The 21625-nt window shown below is 37.7% G+C and overlaps 2 protein-coding genes across 2 annotated transcripts in view; one reads left to right on the forward strand and one right to left on the reverse strand.

The window, feature by feature from the left end:
* The window catches only part of LOC126582514 (mRNA cleavage and polyadenylation factor CLP1-like), a 41163-nt gene extending 28946 nt beyond the window's left edge, over positions 1 to 12217 (reverse strand). Inside the window, exons 1-6 of the mRNA XM_050246655.1 lie at positions 12185 to 12217; positions 11228 to 11320; positions 10714 to 10955; positions 10478 to 10613; positions 9439 to 9572; positions 8867 to 8960 (exon numbers count right to left, since the gene is read on the reverse strand). Coding sequence (XP_050102612.1) covers positions 8867 to 8960; positions 9439 to 9572; positions 10478 to 10613; positions 10714 to 10955; positions 11228 to 11320; positions 12185 to 12217 — 732 coding nt within the window. The remainder of the gene's footprint in view (positions 1 to 8866; positions 8961 to 9438; positions 9573 to 10477; positions 10614 to 10713; positions 10956 to 11227; positions 11321 to 12184) is intronic.
* A 1788-nt stretch (positions 12218 to 14005) lies between these two features.
* Positions 14006 to 15244, forward strand: LOC126583683 (uncharacterized). The gene is made up of 2 exons (XM_050248182.1): positions 14006 to 14070; positions 14593 to 15244. The coding sequence occupies exons 1-2, from the start codon at positions 14012 to 14014 to the stop codon at positions 15077 to 15079; spliced, it is 546 nt and encodes a 181-aa protein (XP_050104139.1). The 5' UTR covers positions 14006 to 14011; the 3' UTR covers positions 15080 to 15244.
* Positions 15245 to 21625: the final 6381 nt, after the last annotated feature.

Below are 21625 nucleotides of genomic sequence, written 5' to 3' on the forward strand. Positions count from 1 at the left end.
CGAACAAAAGAAGAAAGATCAGGTCATGGCAGTCAGATCCCTGATTAAAAGACTGTTGGTGTATGGAAAGGGAAGAAGACAGGAAGAAAAGCTCTTGGATAAAGAAGAGCAGGAGTGGCAGGGGAAAGTTTCTACCAGCCAGCAGGAAAATGAGGAAGAATCTTGCACAGAGGAGTTAGATAAGGCCATTCAAATGGCCGAATGCGTCTACGATATAGACGAGCCAGACGGTCTGCCCGAGAACCCGGAGTTAGTTGAATTTTTATGTGCAGAACCTGATAAGCCACCTCCAGAGGTCCAGGATCCATTGGAAGTTATTGATCTAGGCACAGAAGAGGATCCGAGACCAATTCAAATCAGCGGTTTATTAAGGATTGAGGATCGGGCCAAGATTATCTCTCTTTTGCAAGAATTCAAAGATTGTTTTGCTTGGCATTACACCGAAATGCCAGGATTAGACCCAGCCTTGGTGGAACATAGAATGCCCATCAAGGAAGGATATAAGCCTGTCAAGCAGGCACCACGAAGGATGTCAAAGGAGATAGAAGAAAAAGTCAAAGAAGAAATTGAAAGGCTGGTGAAAGCTGGCTTTATTAGACCAGCCAAATATGTAGAGTGGCTAGCCAACATTGTACCCGTTTTAAAAGCTATAACAAAAGCAGTACGGTGTTGTGTTGATTATAGGAATATTAATAGCGCCACACCAAAGGATGAATATCCCATGCCCATGGCTGACTTATCCATAGATGCTGTAGCAAAGCATAAAGTTTTATCGTTTATGGATGGAAATGCCGGTTACAATCAAATAAAGATGGCGCCAGAGGATATTCATAAGACAGCTTTTAGATGTCCTGGTCATGTTGGGGCATATGAATATCTGGTCATGCCATTCGGGCTCAAAAATGCAGGCGCCACGTATCAAAGGGCAATGAATGCCATTTTTCATGATTTAATTGGCCAAAGCATGGAGGTGTATATCGATGACATTGTGGTGAAATCTAAGACAGAAGAGCAGCATCTCGTGGACCTCAAGCAAGCATTGATGAGGATGCGGATCCACAAGTTGAAGATGAATCCAAAGAAATGCGCTTTTGGAGTAAGAGCGGGCAATTTTTTGGGATTCTTGGTGCATCAGAGAGGTGTGGAGGTGGACAAAAATAAGTCTCGGGCAATATTAGAGTCACTTCCACCTACCAACAAAGTGCAGCTTCAGAGATTGCTAGGTAAAATCAACTTCTTAAGGAGATTCATTGCCAATTTGGCGGGCAAAATCCAGCCACTAACTCCGCTACTGAGATTGAAGGATAGGGAGAATTTTGAGTGGGGGCCAACCCACCAGCAGGCATTTGATAGCATCAAGGCTTACTTAACTTCCCCACCAGTGCTGGTGCCACCTCAAAGGGGAAAGCCATTGAAACTATATATTTCTGCATCGGAAAGATCAATTGGGAGTCTACTAGCCCAGAATAATGAAGGAGGAAAAGAGCAGGCTGTGTATTACCTCAGCAGAATTCTGACCGAGGTAGAAACAAGATATTCTCCGGTGGAAAAACTGTGTTTGGCTCTATATTTTACTGCCAGCAAGCTAAGGCATTACATACTACCTTGTCATGTGCACATTATCGCCAAAACAGATGTGATAAAGTATATGTTGTCAAGACCTATGCTAGCAGGGAGGATTGGGAAGTGGATTCTAGCATTATCAGAATTCAGTTTTCAGTACATACCCCAGAGGGCAGTCAAAGGCCAGGCAATTGCTGACTTCCTGACCGAACATCAGGAGTCTCAAAGCGAGGAAATCAATATCCCCGGAAGTTTAGAAGTTGCTAATGTATGGATCCCACCAAGAAGTGATGTTTCGGGCAAAGAAGATTGGATCCAGCAAGAGATAAGGAGAGTAGCAGGTCTTTGGATTACACCTTGGAAGCTATATTTCGATGGATCCTACACTCAGAAGGCAGCAGGAGCTGGAATTGTGATTATAAACCCTCAAGGGGTTTATCATTACTATTCCTTCCTACTTGATTATCAAGAAAATACCAATAATCGGGCGGAGTATGAGGCATTGATTATCGGCCTGGAAATCCTGATGGACTTGGGGGCAACTGAAGTAGAGATCTTTGGTGATTCAGAGTTAGTGATAAATCAACTAAATGGCGAGTTCAAATGCAGACATATCACTATGGCAGGGTACTATATGGCAGCAACACAACTGCTGAGTTTGTGGGATTCTGAGATATCAGTCAATCACATTCCTAGGGGATCTAACTTGGCAGCCAATGAAATGGCGCAACTAGCTTCAGGAGTGCCAATGCAAGAAAGGAAGTATGGTGTTGATGTTGAGATCTAAACAAGAAACCTTCCCTCTATCTTAGATCGGAGGTTCAGTCTGGATGTAATGGTTCTAGAGACCGAGGTGGAAGATTGGAGGACACCTATTACTCAGTATCTGAAAGATCCTTCTTCACCCACAAGTAAGAAGAACAGGCAGCAAGCAACCAAGTATGTCTTGTGGACAAAAAATCTGTTGAGAAAGACCCCATATGGGTTGCTATTAAAATGCTTAGGCCTAGAGGAATCCATGAGAGTAATGGCCGAAGTATATGAGGGAATATGTGGAGCACATCAAGCGGGAACAAAGATGAGATGGCTACTCAGAAGGTATGGTTATTTCTGGCCCGACATGGAAAAAGATTGTAAGTCCTATGCCCGCGGATGTGAAGAATGTCAGAGACATGGACCTCTCCAGCACGTACCATCAGTACCTCTCAATCCAGTGGTCAAGCCTTGGCCGTTCCGAGGATGGGCAATGGACTTCATCGGGCAGATTTATCCGGCCTCTAGTAAGGGACATACTTTCATAATTGTGGCAACGGATTACTTCACCAAATGGGTAGAAGCATCGGCAGTAAAATCCATAACTTCAGCCGTGGTCAAGAATTTTATTGAGACCAAGATCCTGCACAGGTATGGGGTGCCTGAAACTATAGTAACGGATCGTGGGCCATCTTTTATTTCAAAGGAGGTTGAAGAGTTTGCAAGCAAGTACAAAATAAAGATGATCCAATCCAGTCCATACTACCCTCAGTCAAATGGGCAAGCAGAGGCTAGCAACAAGATCTTGGTCAACATTATTAAAAGGATGGTGATTGATAGTCCAGAAAGGTGGCATGAGATGCTAGGGAACACGTTGTGGGCATACCGGACTTCTAAAAGAGCGGGGACAGGCACGACTCCTTATGCCTTGACTTTCGGGCAAGATGCAGTGCTTCCTATGGAAATCAACGTCAGTTCCGTAAGAATTCAAAACCAATTTGGGTTGCATAGTGCAGAATATATAGAAGCCATGTATCAAGGTATTGAAGATCTGGATGCAGCCCGAATTGAAGCCTTGAACCAGATTCAAGAAGGAAAGATTGCTGTTGCACGAGCTTATAACAAAAGGGTGAAGTTAAAGTCTTTCAAGGAAGGAGATTTAGCGTGGAAAGCGGTCCTCCCGCTAGGTGCTCAGCTGCGTGGCTTCGGGAAATGGAGCCCGACATGGGAGGGTCCTTTTATTATTAGTCGGGTTTTGAACAAAGGAGGATATTATCTAGCAGACCTCGAAGGCAATGAGCAGAAACACCCTATTAATGCAAAATTCTTGAAGAAATATTGTCCTACATTATGGGATGTTAGGGATTGCTATATCGAAGAGGGAGCAGAGTGAGACGGACCTTAGAAATTCACATACGGTATTTTGTTCATCCAAACATTTAAAGAAGGCAGAGATGCAGAAATAGATAAAAATACTTATTTCATGTCGACAAATTGATGAGATTACAAGATACCAAATCTTATGTATTACATTTGATCCTCTCTGAAAGTGTTGGTGTCTTCAACTGGTTTCCCGCTATCTTCTTGGTTGAAACCCAATCAGGTGATCGGGTTGTGCGGCCAACATGAGCTTGGTAGAGGACCCTCCCACAAGATCTTCACCATGTATGATGATGAAGCCCGACTTATCACCACAAATTGTGGGAAGATCAGTCATCAAGAGGAGACCGCCTGACCAAGGGTGTTGGAGGTAGAAGGGTGATCGACCAAAGGTGTTGGAGGTAGCAATCATCAGGTGAAAACTTTTTTTTTCTCATGAAAGGGGAGTTTTAGGAAACTCCACTCAAAACCTGAGGAACCCATTTCTCAGTGGGGAGACAGAAGGATTCAAGGTGGATGAGGGGTGAAGACCAAAATGAAGAAGAGGTGATGATTTGAAAAGGGTTTCCAAAGCCAGAATTTATAGAGAACCAGAAGGCAGTTTAAAGGTCGCAAGAAGCTCAAAGGGTACGCATGCTGTTATTCATTTAATGTTGGCGCTTGGGATCCCAACCTTAACATCAATTGAAGGGGGCACTGTTTGGGATAAAATATGAACTTTGGGCCAGAGAGAAAGTCGGCCCAAACCCAAGGCCCAGAGGAAAACTTAGGAGGCAGGAAAGAGGCTTTCGGCTGGGCACAAGTTACAAAGGCCACCTGCTTACCTGCTCAAAGACCACAGGGGGTAGGCTATTCAGTCACTGCACAGCCCAATAAAGTACTTTATTGGTGGCATTCATGTAAAAAAGCTAGTGAGTCATCACCAAACCGCATTCGGGCACCGCTATTACTACAGGAACCCAAGCTGGAGTCGTCTATAAAAGGAGGAAGAGAATACAGAATTAAGGACACTCAAACAAACAAACAAAAGCCAAAACTCTGCTCAAGCCAGATTTGCCTTCAACGAAGCTGTAGTCAGCACAAGCCTTCATCCCATTCGGGATAAACCTTCCCAAACCCCTGTAATAGCTCTGCTACCTTGTTCATGGTGGTATCGATTCATTTTGTATCCTCTTCTCCCCCGTCAACCCCTCTAAAAGCCTTCAGACCTCTGACAGAGCCACAAAGATAGATTTTGTAAGAAGTTCAGCCTTGGCCGATAAGGTTCAAACTTACCCGACTATCTTTGCTCTGTCTTTGTCTTTTCTTTCTTTTAAAAGCACAATAACATGTTATATATTCCCAGTTATATACAAGTTATTTCTAGCAAAATCATAATGAAAATGAGTCTTCAGCACTTGAATCCGATCTGAATCGCGTCAGAGTTCAAATCAGATCTAAGTCTTAAGCCCGCGGGCATGTAATTTAAAGATCAGTTTAAAAGTCCTTGGCCTCAAGGCATAAAAAAGAACTCTATGTGGACTCAACCCATCCACGACAATCCTTGATAAGCGAGAAGTCCGAAGTTACTTGGGGCGCAAGTAATCAATCTATTTCTCCGTTTTGTTGCTATCATATCTTGATTCGTAGAAAAGGCTTAAGCATGGAGTGAATTCTGATAGAAAGCCTCAAGGCCTACACCTAAGGCCCCACGAAGGCATCTATTTAGCTTCATTTCATGTTGCGGTCTAGTTGGTCCGAGTATAAGGATTAATTCTGATGGGAAGCCTCAAGGCCTATACCTAAGGCCCTACAAAGGCACTCATTTGGGTTCGTCCTACCTCTTGGATTCAGATAATCAAAGGTATAATAGTGATAAGACTCTGGCAACCATAAAAGACCAAATATGATACATCCAAGCGCTGGTTTAGTTTGACAGGAAGCCTCAAGGCCTATACCTAAGGCCCCACAAAGGCACCTGTTATATCTAACTTGGTTTCTCGGGCGTATACATATTCAATCAAAGCTTAACATCCATTCAACATCTGCCATACTGAAGATGGCAGTGGCACGCCTGAGCACGACAAAGTTAATCTTGATTGTGAGCCTTAAGGCCTACACCTAAGGCCCCACAAAGGCACCCTTTCAAATTAACTCTGTCCTTCTCTTTCAGAACTGCCCGACGAGCCTTGCCCGAAGTGTGTCTTGCCCGACCAAGATCTGCCCGACAAAGGCTTGCCCGAGCGAGCCCGAGAAGAAAGCAGAAGTACGACAGATACCCTCAACCGACGCCATTCTCCCAGGGGAGCTGTGTGCTCGTCCGCCAGGAGATTCCTGCGACGAACAGACTCATGTGCACTGATATTTCTAACAGGAGTATTTCTATGGCCTTGCAAATGATCTCAGCCCGCATTCTAATATCGCGAATTTTAGTGACTTTTCTGTCTTTCGGATTGGTGGCGGGCCACAGGCCCCACGTTCAGCTTTGCCAATTGGTGCAGAGCCTGCTGCAGACCCTACAAGATTGGCGCCTGTGAATATTAACCGGGATTTGCTGCATACCGTTCTTGCTGTTTCATTTGCCAAGGAGCCTGATCAAATTATTTCTAGGTAACTTATACCGATCTATCTGATAGAGAAATAGATAACGAATCACTAAAGTATATGACATTGATCAGTCTCGTTCACTTTCATCTGAACTTCACATAGGAAAGTAGATGGTTTTACCCCCTCACTGTCACAAGAATGAAAATACATAGACTATTGTTGTATTTCTTGCTTGCTTTTCCGTCTCTGGAGATAGGGATGCGAATTTGACGGTGACATTTTGTATTTCAGAGCATGATTCGTAGTCTGTAGTCTTAAATAGGAAAAATTAGGTTCTCATCCTTCCTTTTACTACTCTATTGATTAAAATCCTATTCATTTTTAATTTTTGATCAAGGTCCTTGGTATTATTAAATCATTAATTATTTCAATAATTAAATATTTTTTATTTCTAAATATATTCATTTAATGTTAAAAATGTTACAATTAGTATATTTATATTTATGACTAAATTTTTTATCATATATTTTTAGTTTTAGTTTGTATCCATTTTTAATATGTAATTTTTTTTAATTTGTACCAATTTTATTTTCAATTTTAATTTGTACCCATATATTAATTTCTTTTTGTGCCCATATTTTTTAAAGTTTATTTGTATTTGTACCCATATTTTTTTTTTTGTACTTTTTATTTTGCTAAATGTACCCATGCTAATTATATGTACCCATTCATGTAAAACTTTTTAATCTTAAAATGTACTCATTCTTAAATATACAAAATTGTTATATGTAAAATGTACCATTTTTTAAATATAAAATCTATTCAATTTTTTTCTAATCCATTTTTAAACTTATATGGGTACATTCTTTTTTCTTTGATTTTAAAATGTATCTATGTCAAGTTTAACCGAAGAAATTTACTAATGTTATTAAGCTTAATATTTTTTTTTTTTTTTTGTGATTTTGAAGAATATACCCATGTTTTGATTTTTTTGGTTAATTTTGATGAATGTACCCATGTTTACACACACACACAATAGTAGATTATATTTTAATATTTTTAATCCCACAAATTATGGTTTTTTATTTAAAATCTCATTTATATAAACAACTAAAATTTCTAATTTTTAATTTAAAAAAAATAGTAACGTACATAAAAATAAATTATCACATTAATTTCAGGGATCTCAATCAAAAATTAAAAATTAACAAGGTTTCAATCAAAGAATATTCATGATTAAGGACCGCATCCAAAGTCTCCCTCTTAAATATTTACTTTTTTGGTTTGTTTTGCAGTAATGATGCTGGGTTTGTCTTTGTCACAGACGTCGACATTCAGAGGTTTGTATGGTGAACAACTTGCTAGAGACACTTCTTGTATTCTGGTTTTCGTTGTTCTAACCCAATATGCGGCGTTACAGGAAGACAATTACGTACCTTGCACCATCGGCGGGGGAGCTTCCAAGCAAGTATTTGATTGCAGGAACCGTGACATGGCTTGAAACATGAAGTCGATGACCCAAAACCCCAGTAGTCTCGGTTTCCGGTGGATGTACGTTACTGGCTTATGTAGGGAGTGCAAGATGTGAGCTATCTAGGCGTAAAATTAGTTTTAACGATGTATCCCAAATACGACAACAGATTAGAATATTATTGTCGTTTTTTTGCATCCTAAATTTGTTATGCAAGTCTTGTTTGTCTTATTTTAGATTATACTAGAATTTAGAAAGGCGTGCCAAAGCCTGAATTACTAGAGCTTGGCAACCACAATTTTTTTTTTTGTTTTTGTTTTCTGTACAAGATATTTAAACGAAGGACTAAGCGATGGAGGAATAAATTGGTTACGAACTACTAAATGGTATTCAGGTATTGTTCAACTGTGATATAACCTACAAGTTAAGGTAGCCCTTGCAATATGAGCTCTTTCAATTTATTCCAGGCATAAAAAGGTGCTGCAGAGCTGCAATTCCACAAAATCCTTTCGAGTATTGGTACGACTAAGTTGCAACTCTCACAAAACAAACCGTTCACAAGACGAAAGCGAACCACCGGAAAGCTGGTACCAGGATCTACAATAACATAATGAAGGCAAGAGTTCCGGACAAGAGGGAAACATTGTCCATAAGACCTTTAATTTCCTTGTACTACAAGCAAACAGATGGAATAATTTCCTTTTAATTTTTACGATTGCTGTATGTAGATGACCAAAGCGAAATATGATCAGTGGGAGTATTCAAACTCATCATCAGCTCCTCAATTTTGTCACAGACATAACCAACAGCTGCAGTACAGAGTCTTATTAAGGTTTGGTATTTTTCACTGACATAACCAACAGCTGCAGTACAGAGTCCTCTTAGGATTTGGAAGGACTTGGTCGCGATTATCACAAAATATAAGGCCCAACATGCAAGAGTAAACCACCCGAAAGCTGGAACGAGGAGGAGCACCAGTAGAACCAACGCAAGAGTTCCACACAAGAGGCTGATGTTGTTCATCAGTTCATATATATTTGTATTGTTGGAAGCTCGGAGAATGTTGGCAGTCTGCAATGTCCCCACGTAAGTGAGTAAAACAGCAATCAACATCACAACAGTGTTGTGGTCTGTGACAAATGGAGACGGTAAATTTCCGGTCGCATGCTTCACCTGGAGGAGAACTCCTAGGATGTTGAGGAGATGGAATATACATTTGTGTGCTGCCGGTGGAGATTTGTACCGACCACCCTCCTCCATAGTGCTGCTGTATTATAAACAACACAGAAAGTTAATGAATGGGAAAATGATCTCTGGAACATTACTCTAATGATATCAGGAGTTCCTAATTTTCAATACTTCCATATTAGTTAATGATATTGACATGTGTCAACCAAACTCATTTGCTAGCTAATTAAGAACATGAGCTTATAAAAGACCCCGTTTCATATACATATTGATCAGAAGGCATGTTACAGAGTATCTGGAAACATTTGATCCATAACTTGGACCTGGAAGTTGAAAATGAAAAAGAAGGTTACGCAGAGTATCATAGATAGATTAACAAGATTGTTTACTGTTTCCCTTATGCTTTACAATCAGCTTCTGACGAAAGAGTAGGTGCAACATTCTTCATATGAGTAGACTTTCACCGAACTAGGAGTCCGGCGACGTGCGTGAAGAGAGAAGAATGGATTCAAAAAATTAAACAACTAAAAGATGATAACTAAAGAAAATGTACTAACCCAGCTGAGATTTGTGGAGGATTAACCGAAGTTCCGACGTTCATAACGGGGATGTGGATTCTTGGCATGGCGGAAGAGGAACGCGGCAGAGTTGGGGGAGGGAGGGAGGAGTGAGAGAGAGGATTGTGTTTGGCCTTTAAATAGCCGTAGATACTTTTAAAAAATAAAATATTTGCCACGTGGTCACGGCCAAATATTTTGGCGTTTTTAGTTTGTGTGCGCTTCCGTGTCGAGTGTCAGTGTTAGTGCCAGTGTCAGTGCAGTGCTGGTGCCAGTGGTTTGATTGGAGTTGAATATTCTACCACCCAAAAACTAAAAACGCCGAAATATTTCGACGTGACGACGTGGCAAATATTTTCGTGGGTCAGGTATGTTCTGGGACGGAAGGATTCGAACCTCCGAATAGTATGACATTAAAACAACCATTTCAATAGTAAGTCAGCAGCCATCCCTGAAGTGCAAGCAGCCTAAAAATTACTTCGTAGCCTTGACCTTCTATCCATCCCATGGTATTGATCAAGGTATTAAATATCGATGATATCGGAAATATCGGTAGTTAAAAAATACGAAAATTTCGATGGAAATATCGGGATATTATCGATATCGATAAAAATTGAATAAAAATCACGGAAATTGTAAGAAAAACTTGGAAATTTTTATTGAAACTTTGCAAGATGTTTATTTAGTCTATTATCTATTAGTTTATCACAAAAAATTGGAAGGAAATGCATTGCATGATAAATATAATTGATTTAAGTTGATTATATAGCAAGCTGGCAAATATTGTGAGTGTAGAAAATATGTAGTAATTAATGAAAGAAGTTTAAACACACCATAATCATTTATATATAATGAATTAGTACAATATTTTAAACTTTATACATTGCATGGTAAGATACATGAGTAACTTAGCAAGGTCTAAAATATTGATGATATCGGAAATATCGATAGTCCAAAAAAATATCGGTAGTTCAAAAACACGGAAATTTCGATGGAAATATCGGGATATTATGGATATTTAGACCATGGTATTGATCACCATTCCAGAAGCTCGAGATTCAGCATTCCCAGAAAGTTGTCTTTCTACCACTTGAGCAAGCTCGTTCACAAGCACTTTGTTTAAATCTACATTATTACTGGATAAAAAATGGATCTTTAAGGATTCATGACTTCCACTAAATTAGCATGACAAGAAATTTACTTATATGTTAGTATCAGATATTAACAAATGATGTGAAATGATAGGTCCATATGAAGATGCTATAAATCAATTACCTAGGAGTTGTGTGCCCATAGAAATAAACGAGAGGTATATCAAGAGGAATACCTTCAACCGGATCAATAGGCATTTCAATAGGAGTAGCGGCAATACATTCCGGAATTGTTATAGCTCCTTGTCCAATATCCAAGTCGACGAAAGTAGGTTTCCATCCCTTCTTAGCTGCCCAACTAAGAAGCATTTTCGAAAAGGTACTTTTCCCAGAATCTGTTGGTCCCACGACAATCACCCTAGGGCCCTAACCACAAAGAAGCTTATAAGCCACAGACAGAGAGTCACTTGGCAAGGATTACAACAATCCTAGGTAATATGCACCTAAAATGGACTTGCATTACTACACAGTAGATGCACTTGCGCCACAAGCTTATCTCAATCATTCCTAAAAATTTACAGAGTTGGCAATTGAGGATCAAACACTTTTGTTCACTACGGAATGACACTAATTAAAACACATTGAAAAATTTGCACTAATTTTCCCCAACATAGAAGTGGGCAAGTGTCAAGTAGTACCTGAGAATTGGGGTCATCGGGCAGCAAGGGTTTAGCGCGGTGTCTCCGTTCTTCCAGTACGGCGTGCACATTCACATAGCTGATATTTGGAGTCTGAAAAATCAAACAAAACCCAAAGCACCAAAACGCAATTCATAACAGAAGCACACACAAGCCAATAATTTCAACGAGTTTAAAGCGAATGAGTCGTAAACCCCAAAAAGATGATAACTAAAGAAAATGTACTAACCCAGCTGAGATTTGTGGAGAAGTTCCGACGTCCATAACGGGGATGTGGGTTCTTGGCATGGCAGAAGAGGAACACGGCAGATTATATACATATGTGAGTTGCTAATAATTTCAACGAGTTTAAAGCGAATGAGTTGCTAAAGCAATATGATTGGAAATTATCTTTAATTTCAACGAATTAAAGCAATCATAATAGGGAGTTTTAACGAAAAGCCCACGGTACTGTTCACTTTAACGAAAAACCATATTTTTACACTGAAAAGTCAAACCTGGTACTATTCACTTTACCCTTTATTTTGTCCTTATCATTAAAACTCAAAGTTTTCAAACCATTTTCATTAGTTTTCCTTATTATCTTTCATATTGCTAAAAGGAGTTGCTAAAAGGATCTTGAGCAAAGGAACATGAGTTTGAAAAATATGATTCCACACCATTTTCTTTCATATTGCTCTCAAACAAAAGAACAAAAGATAATATATTATTATATATGTTCCTTTCGCAACCAAAAGAACAAAAGATAATATGATAACTTTATTCGCAATAGAAAGTTTGGTAGTCAAGGTAGCCTCATAATCAACATCCTACACAGATGCAAACTAAAATATGTTAACTTCAAAATCACTTTGTATACTTAGCGTTATTTAGAGACCATCATACTTATGTCCATGAAATTTGTTAATAATATTTTCATGTCATCAAGAACAAACAGAACTACCAAAGATTTCCAACCTTTGGGTGAAACAGATAGTCCTCAACAGTCATGTGCTATTTTTGAGGTAACCTGATTATATCTAAATATTCACACTCCAATACATAAGAATGTCATCTTTTCATTTTCAGAACAAAGGATAACATTTAGCGGCAAAAAGAAAAACATAAAAGTGGAAAAACCTATACTGCACCAAACATGGGACCATGTAGTAGCAATGCAGTCCAGGCAAAGTAAAATCCATTTATTGTTCTAAACAAGACCTTTGATGTAAGACAATGATCACAAATTCTTATTCGAAAAATATGTTCTTCATCCAAATCGTGTAGGGTCCACTCTGGACATGAGAATCATAAAAGATTATCTAATGATGACAAACAAATTGTTATTTATTCATTATTTCCTTTCTTTTATGTTTTTCTTTTTGCCGCTAAATGTTATCCTTTGTTCTGAAAATGAAAAGATGACATTCTTATGTATTGGAGTGTGAATATTTAGATATAATCAGGTTACCTCAAAAATAGCACATGACTGTTATAATAATATTTGCATATTTTAATAATATTTGACTACCAAACTTTCTATTGCGAATAAAGTATTTGCTCAAGAGAAGGATTTGATTCTTAACTCCAGTTCCTTCCAGAATTTTTTTTCTGAGAATCAGGTTACATGGTTTAACTCTTTTTCTTGCTATTATAATAATATTTGCATATTTTAGAAGTTTTCGGCTTCCCTTTTCAACTTGAAGTGCTAAGATTTTCTCTATTGATCATTGGTTATAGGATTGGCTAAAACCCTATTAATTGAGCAGGGTTTAACTGAGCAGGGTTTTTAGACCAGCTAATTTCCTTGCACTTGGCAAAGTAGAGGACTGTAAATTGAACCCACATACGGCCCCCATAAAAAATAAAAAAAAATTGTTTGTGATAAACTCAAACCATGGATATAGTCCTATATAATATAAACCCAATCAGTAAGCAAAGGGAGATACCAAGTTCTTTTTCAGTATGTTTCTTTTCTGGATAATAACTAAAGGATTTGAAACTAAGGTGCATATCCGACAACATTATGTTTTAGGGGTACTAGTTTTTCCCGCTACATTCATTTTCATTATATAAGAACTTTGTATTTGTATAATATTGTTAAAAAGTGTTAAGTTTTTTATTTAATTATGAATAGATTAATAAATGTTCTAAGTTAGTCAAGAAATATGTGATCTTGGAGTTTGTACGAATCAATGATGTGATCTTGGCGTTTGTACGAAACTTTAATTGGATGATTGAATGAAGTGGTCTGAGACCCTGTGTGCATTGTGCTTAGCATTGGTGTTTTGTGTATCGTCATGCATCTCTCAGTTCCCCTAAAGAAATTACAGAATTTAAACTAGGAAGTTTGAGTTTTCGTGTTTTGTTTCCATGTAATTTCAGGTCGTGGCTTTTGTCCTGGAGGCTTTCTTTGCTGAAATGGATCTTGAGTCATCAGAAAAAAGTGAAGAAAATGGGAAGGTCAGTATCTTTTGTGAAATTTATTTTCCATGTTGAAGAAAAAAAAAATTTCCATGTGGCTAAAGGTATGTTAGCAACATTAGCAACGAATTAAAGCAATCATATTATCTTTTGTTCTTTTGGTTGCAAAAGGAAAAAAGGTCGTACGCAACTCATGTTCCTTTGCTCAAGATCCTTTTAGCAACTCCTTTTAGCAATATGAAAGATAATATGATTGCTTTAATTCGTTGAAATTAAAGATAATTTCCAATCATATTGCTTTAGCAACTCATTCGCTTTAAACTCGTTGAAATTATTAGCAACTCACATATGTATATAATCTGCCGGTGTTCCTCTTCTGCCATGCCAAGAACCCACATCCCCGTTATGGACGTCGGAACTTCTCCACAAATCTCAGCTGGGTTAGTACATTTTCTTTAGTTATCATCTTTTAGTTGTTTAATTTTTTGAATCCATTCTTCTCTTAAACTCTTTCATTCACGCACGTCGCCGGACTCCCAGTTCGGTGAAAGTCTACTCATATGAAGAATGTTGCATCTACTCTTTCGTCAGAAGTTGATTGTAAAGCATAAGGGAAACAGTAAACAATCATGTTAATCTATCTATGATACTCTGCGTAACCTTCTTTTTCGTTTTCAATTTCCCAGTCCAAGTTATGGATCAAATAAATTTGGTTTCCAGATACTCTGTAACATGCCTTCTGATCAATATGTATATGAAACAGGGTCTTTTATAAGCTCATGTTCTTAATTAGCTAGCAAATGAGTTTGGGTTGTGCGCAGATATTCTAATGGTTGATGACACATGTCAATGTCATTAACTAATATCTAAGAATTGAAAATTAGGAACTCCTGATATCATTAGAGTAATGTTCCAGAGATCATTTTCCCATTCATTAACTTTCTGTGTTGTTTATAATACAGCAGCACTATGGAGGAGGGTGGTCGGTACAAATCTCCAGAGGCAGCACACAAATGTATATTCCATCTCCTCAACATCCTAGGAGTTCTCCTCCAGGTGAAGCATGCGACCGGAAATTTACCATCTCCATTTGTCACAGACCACAACACTGTTGTGATGTTGATTGCTGTTTTACTCACTTACGGGGGGACATTGGAGGCTGCCAACATTCTCCAAGCTTCCAACAATACAAATATATATGAACTGATGAACAACATCAGCCTCTTGTGTGGAACTCTTGCGTTGGTTCTACTGGTGCTCCTCCTCGTTCCAGCTTTCGGGTGGTTCACCCTTGCATGTTGGGCCGTATATTTTGCGATAATTGGGACCAAGTCCTACCAAACGCTAAGAACACTGTGTGCTGACGCTGTTCCTTTTGTCCGTGACAAAATGAAGGAGCTGATGAGGAGGTTGAACGGTAGCGAAGAACCCCAGAACGAGGGAGATTGAATACTCCCACTGATCTAAGATTTCTGCCCCTGTTTCTCTTCACTTTTGGGGTTTACGACTCATTCGCTTTAAACTCGTTGAAATTATTGGCTTGTGTGTGCTTCTGTTATGTATTGCGTTTTGGTGCTTTGGGTTTTGTTTGTATTGCATATTGGTTGTTGGGCAGTGGCTTGATTGGAGTTGGACTTCGTTCTGGAACGTACGAAGGTTGTATTTTTGTGGGTGGCTTTTGGGTTTTTTTTGTAAGGCTGTGTTTGTTATGGATTTGGGATTCTAAATTTGCAGTTTTCAGGAGCTTATGGTTTCACAACGGTGCACTCTTTTTCTTTCCTTTTTGATAACCTGAAAACTATATACTTAGGCTTTCCATTAGTTAAGCAGATTGGACAAAGCTGCATTCTAATTGAAAAAAAAAAAAAAAATCAGCAATCTGAATTTGCAAAGAGCTCAAACATATTTCGCTTTGGTCATCTACGTACAGCAATCGTAAAAATTAAAAGGAAATTATTCCATCTGTTTGCTTGTAGGACAAGGAAATTAAAGGTCTTCTGGACAATGTTTCCCTCTTCTCCGGTCCGGAACTCTTGCCTTCATTATGTCATTGTTGATCCTGGTACCGGCTTTCGGGTGGTTCGCTTTCATCTTGTGAACGGTTTGTTTTGTGAGAGCTGCAACTTAGTCGTACCAATACTTGAAAGGATTTTGTGGAAGTGCAAATTGAAAGGAAAAAAAAATCAACAATCTGAATTTGCGAAGAGCTCAATGATATTTCGCTTTGGTCATCTACATTTAGCAATTGTAAAAATTAAAGGAAACTATACCATATCGCTTCGCTCATCTCCTACAGGTGCTGAAAGACCACTTGGTTCATGAGTTGGCGTCCCTTACCTTGCCATAGACAAACATCAAAACCCACAACCAAGTTCACTATAAAATGCACAAAATAAAAAATAACAACCAAACCCACAAATTTATTCGAACAATTCTACAAACTCTAGAAAAAAATTACTAAATCTCAGATAAAATAACCTCAAAAGCACCCAGAAATTTAATGAAGAATTCTCTAAAACCATAAGTTTAAACAAGAAATTCCAGAGTCATAAAAAATTTACTAAATAAATTTGACCAATTTAATGATGTCTATATTGAGGGAAAACCAATAGTCATTAACTAGAAAATATGCACGCGCGTTGCTGCGGTACTTGAATGCATCACCATGAACTGCATGAATAAGATACATTTTACCTGAATAAATTCAACACAATCATGAATGAACAGAGGGATAGATGAGTGAATGGGGTCGGTAAGATATGCAGCTTCGTTTTTATATACTTTCAACTTAGCTGACATGAAAAGACATTGTACAATTAACAGGACGAAACTAAACGTTTTGTTTTCCTAATAAACAGAAGAAACAGAAGCAACATGCAGTTCACACAAATCTTGCCCCTGCAGTCAAGGTGGCAAAATATATATCCTGTAGGTTAGGCACATGTTTTAGCAGTTGACAAAAAAATATAAAAACTGTTTCGTTCTTATTCTAGCATCTAAGTTTTCAAGCACAAACATGCAAAGCAAAAAACATGCAGGATGCCTGTTTCCATAAGAAACAGAAGTCTGAGAAGTGTATTTTAGTTAGAGAACATGCACGTATTTTGTAACAAAAACATGAGCAAATATGATTGGGCAGAAACATATAATGGGCAGAAACATGATAGTAAAAAATCCAAACCTCAAGAATATGATTGTATTACAGCAAATATGATTGGGTCGTACTCGAGGATCAAATGGGGACTTGAGATTTTGGTAACTGTGTAGAATAAAATGAACACCAATGGAACATTCCTAGAAACTAACCCTCAAACCCATCCAAATCAGATCAACTAATCAACCAAATTAGCCCAATCAATAACCCTAAATTTACTCAACCAATTTTGCCCAATCAATAATCCTCAAGGATAAGATTATTTTTAACTATACACAAATTCACATGATAGTCATTTGATACATTTAACTAATTCTGCAAGTTGTATTTCTGTAAATGGGAATGAAAATGTAACTTTTGGTATTATACTTTCAGAACCAATACACATCTCAAATGTGGGAGTCTCAAAAGTTGTTTCATTTATTTCATTCCAAATAATTTTTTTGTTTGGACTGATATTCGAACAAAATACGCTCCGATTGACACTCACTTAAACACCTTAGAAGAACTCACGTTTCTCTACCTGAAAAGGAGTTCAGGGATATGAAAAAACTACTTAATATCAAAAGAATAAACCACACTCGGTACAATCAATAACTAAACTAACAATATATTCAACAATGTATCAAAAACACCATCAAATTAAACTCCTTTAAACAATAAAAACCAAAGGAACAAACCATATAATTAATGAGTGGTGAGTGCAGACTTTCTGGAATTCAGGGCACCAATTATCCTAACAGAGAACGCGTTTTGGTCCTCCTCCTTTGCCATTTCCTCCTCATCCCCTGAATCCTCATCACCTGCACGTTCCAATGCCGTCTCGAGAACCGCCTTAGCAAACAACGGGGAGGAAAAACTAATTAATTTTTTTTAAACAAATATTAGTGCACTACAGAAATACATCATCTATAATAAGCAAACACGTGAATGCCTGAAAACACTAAAACTCTAATATATCCTTGCATTTCTATTTGAATTCAGAGTACGTGGAAATCACATCAACAAATAAAAGCCCTAAATTTTTATCATCCTGAATTGGAAAAATCTGTAAAATCTAAAAAATTTCGCCGCATTAAAATAATTACAATTAAAACCCCCCATTCTCTTATAGCTGATAATCAAAACCAAATTAGTAAATTACTCAGCTAAAAGCCTTTTTTCAACAAAAACGCGGAAGGCAAGCCTGAGTGCTAATAATCCAAAATCACGTCAAATGGAGGAAAATGATATATCAGAATCGAATACTCATATACTCATAGAAAATTTTTCCTTAATTTACCAAAGTATAGAAACAAAAACAAAAATTAGATCAAGAAAACCAAGAGCCAGATACAATTTTGATGCAAAGAAAGCAAAGTAAGAATACCAAGAGCCAAATTATGCTATTAAATAAGAGCAAACTGAGATGCAATGGAATATATACAAATCTAATCCAAGAAAGCAAACCAAAACCCTTACTGTCTGAGAGAAATTGGGATAGAACATCGTAGAGAGAAAGCAAGAGGAGAGATATACCTGGCTCTGGTTTAAGCGTCGAACGAACTCTTTCTCTCTCTCTGCAAACAATTTTAACTGAAAAAAAAATCCAAATTATGAGCACCGATTATCAATCAAATACCAAAATGAAGTGTAAATCAGAAACTCAATTCTCAATAATCAATTCCTTGATTCGGATACAAAATTTTCATCATTCTCTTATCTGTTTTCCTTTGTTTTGTGAGTTTTAACCTCAAATGGGATTACACAAAAAACATAAACTTCTCAGAAAACTGTAGCCATTTTTACAAATTTCCGTGAGCCAACACTGGAAAATGAAAATGACAAAGCCACATAGAAGGAGGCAGACAAAAGAAATCAAAGAACTGAACACTCTCTTCATTAACAAAAGCGTTTGAGAAATCAGACGAAAATAAGCCAAATACCCCTCTTCCTCAAATCCCGATGGCCCTCATGCTTTTCTCTGACTGTACCCCATCTCCCACTCATGAAATCAAGGATCTGCAGCAATGGCGCTGAGATCCCCACTCCTCTCTCTCTCTCTCTCTCTCTCTCAGATGCGGCATGGCCTCCCATCCCCGAAACCCTCACCGAACAAAGAACGAAGAGGTGGTGGCAATTTTATACAAATCAGATCAGGAAACACTATGCACAATATATGCACCAAATACCTAGTAATGAGATATTTAGCATGTGATATCTTTCGAACCACACAATATATGCACCACATCCCCATCCTATTCAATTCGATTATGGCAGCATGAGGGATAACCTTGCTTGATCTCCTGTTATAAACGACACAAAATTTGTTGATTTCGTATGCATTGCCGACACTTAGATGGTCTAAAAACAAATTGGGTGTCTCGACCGTTCATGGTTCCGTGAACCGCATCTCCCTTTTAGAAGCAGAAATTAAAAAGCAGACATAATACTTAATCAGTGGTATAACATTTAACGCATTTGTTTATCTTTCAGTCTTTTTGTTATATGTCAATCCGTTGTTTATATTATGCTTGTAATCCCTATTAATCAATCTGTTATTATCATGTTATGCCTTTTTGTAGTCATTATACTTGTTGCGTCATTTATACTTGTAATCCCTATTAATAATATGTCAATTTGTTGTCCCAATCTTTTTTATAGTCATTTATACTTGTAATCCCTATTATCATGTTATGCTTTTATTGTCATGTCTCATTATTTTATTATAATGCATCATCTAGTAAGATTATAAATGGGAGATTCACAATAAGAAAAGACAAAAGGAAACTATAATTAGTGGTCCGTGCAAGAGAACAACATGTTGTTACAATTACTTGTTGAGGCCGTAAACAATGGATGGTGTGATGCTAATGGCATAATAAGTAAGCAGACCATAGAAGCCAAAATTGTTCCCGTGCTCAATGAAAAACTTGGGTGTAAAAAAACTGAAGATCATGTTAAGAACCGTATGAAAACATTGAAGGGTCGATTTCAATCAATTTGCCAGCTTTTTAGACACAATTCTGGATTTGGTTGGGACCCTGTCACAAAAAAGCTCACAGCTAGTGATGAAGTATGGATATAGTTTTGTTTCTTTGCCTTTTTCTCTATCATGTTCTAATGGATATAGTTTTGTTTTTTAGGTGATTCTTTATATAATGTCTGAAAACATGTCTGAAGAGGAAATGGAAAGAGAAGATGAAGAATATCATGAAGCCATTAAGTTACTATTGATGGTAGTACAAGCAATAGTTCAATTGCTAAATGCGTTAATGGTTATTATACATGATGATCATATTGAACGTCCATTGGCTCGACGACCTATTAGTAGAACTGGATACGATTATATTAACAAGGTATTGAATGAGGATCCTCAAGAATTTCAAGTGCTATATAGGATGTTTTCTTAAAGCTATGTGACGTCCTTACGGAAAAGACGCATTTGAAGGGTACAAGATTTATTTGTATTGAAGAAATGGTTGCTACATTTCTACTCACTATTGGTCAAAATTCTCGATATTGCCAAACTCAGGACATATTTCGGCGGTCACATTTTACAACAAGCAAAAATTTCAACAACGTTTTGAAGGCCTTGAACACAATTGCACCAGATTTGATGGTCCAACCTGGATCCACGGTGCCAACTAAAAGAAGAGAAAGTACAAGATTTTACCCTTATTTTAAGGTTAGTGATTAGTACTTATCTTAACCATGTCCTAATTAAATTGGTTTCATAAGCATATTAGTAGCTATGTATTAACTCTTATAATTATTTTAGGATTGTGTTGGAGCTATTGATGGAACACATATACCAACAATGGTATCGGGACCCGAAGTAGCGCTATCGTGATCGTCATGGTAAAATATCACAAAATGTATTAGCTGCTTGTAACTTTGATTTGGAATTCATATATATTCTTAGCGGATGAGAGGGTTCAGCTCATGACTCCAAACTATTACATGATGCTGTATCAAGGAGGAACTGACTTAAAGTGCCAGAAGATTTGTATTCATTTCATTTATTTATTTATTTACACTAGGATGTACCATAAATAATAACTTAATGTGTATAAATTTTAGGTAATTTTTTCTAGTGGATTGTGGATTTGCAAATCGTCGTCAATTTTTAGCTCTGTTTCGAGGTGTTCGATATCATCTCCAAGATTTTGCTGGTAACGATCGTGACCCTGTAAATGCGAATGAGTTGTTCAATCTTCGACATGCTTCCTTGAGAAACGAAGTGGAGAGGATATTTGGTGTATTTAAATCTCGATTCACAATTTTTAAGTCTGCACCTCCATTTCCAATTAAAACACAAGCAGAGTTAGTGATAACTTGTGCAGGGTTGCACAACTTTCTTCGCAAGGAGTGTCGTTCTGATGAATTTCCAATCGAACCAGAAGATGATGAATCTGAAGATGAAGAAAATGATGATGAACTAGGAAATCAAACTCAAGAGCAACAACGACAAATTGCTAATGCATTGAGAGCTGACATAGCTACAAATACGTGGACATATGATGTGAGTGATAACATTCAAAGATGAGAAATAGAGAATTAATTATTTTTACAGATTGGAGTATGCAATTTAAATCCATTGCTTCTTCCGTGCAAACACCTGGAGAGCAGCGATATAACCTCGGACTTCGCAAGACGTAAGTCGCTTAATGTGTGTATGAAATTACATGGCACGGTGACAGCTAATGTGGAAGTAGGGCCAACTTGGGTTAAGGTTGTATATCTATATAGACTTGTTGTCAGTATGTTATTCTTCATGCATTGTTGCATTTGTTTCCAATCAACTTAAGCTTTAAGGACAATTGGATATCAAGATGGTTGAACGCTGGATAAATCTTTTT

This window comes from Malus sylvestris, chromosome 9, assembly GCF_916048215.2.
Source record: "Malus sylvestris chromosome 9, drMalSylv7.2, whole genome shotgun sequence".
Taxonomy (NCBI): Eukaryota; Viridiplantae; Streptophyta; class Magnoliopsida; order Rosales; family Rosaceae; genus Malus; species Malus sylvestris.

Coding starts and splice junctions, on each gene's coding strand:
- LOC126583683 (XM_050248182.1), top strand. CDS start 14,012: ATGCCAAGAACCCACATCCCCGTTATGGACGTCGGAACTTCTCCACAA. Junction 14,071..14,592: donor TCTCCACAAATCTCAGCTGG/GTTAGTACATTT, acceptor TTTATAATACAG/CAGCACTATGGAGGAGGGTG.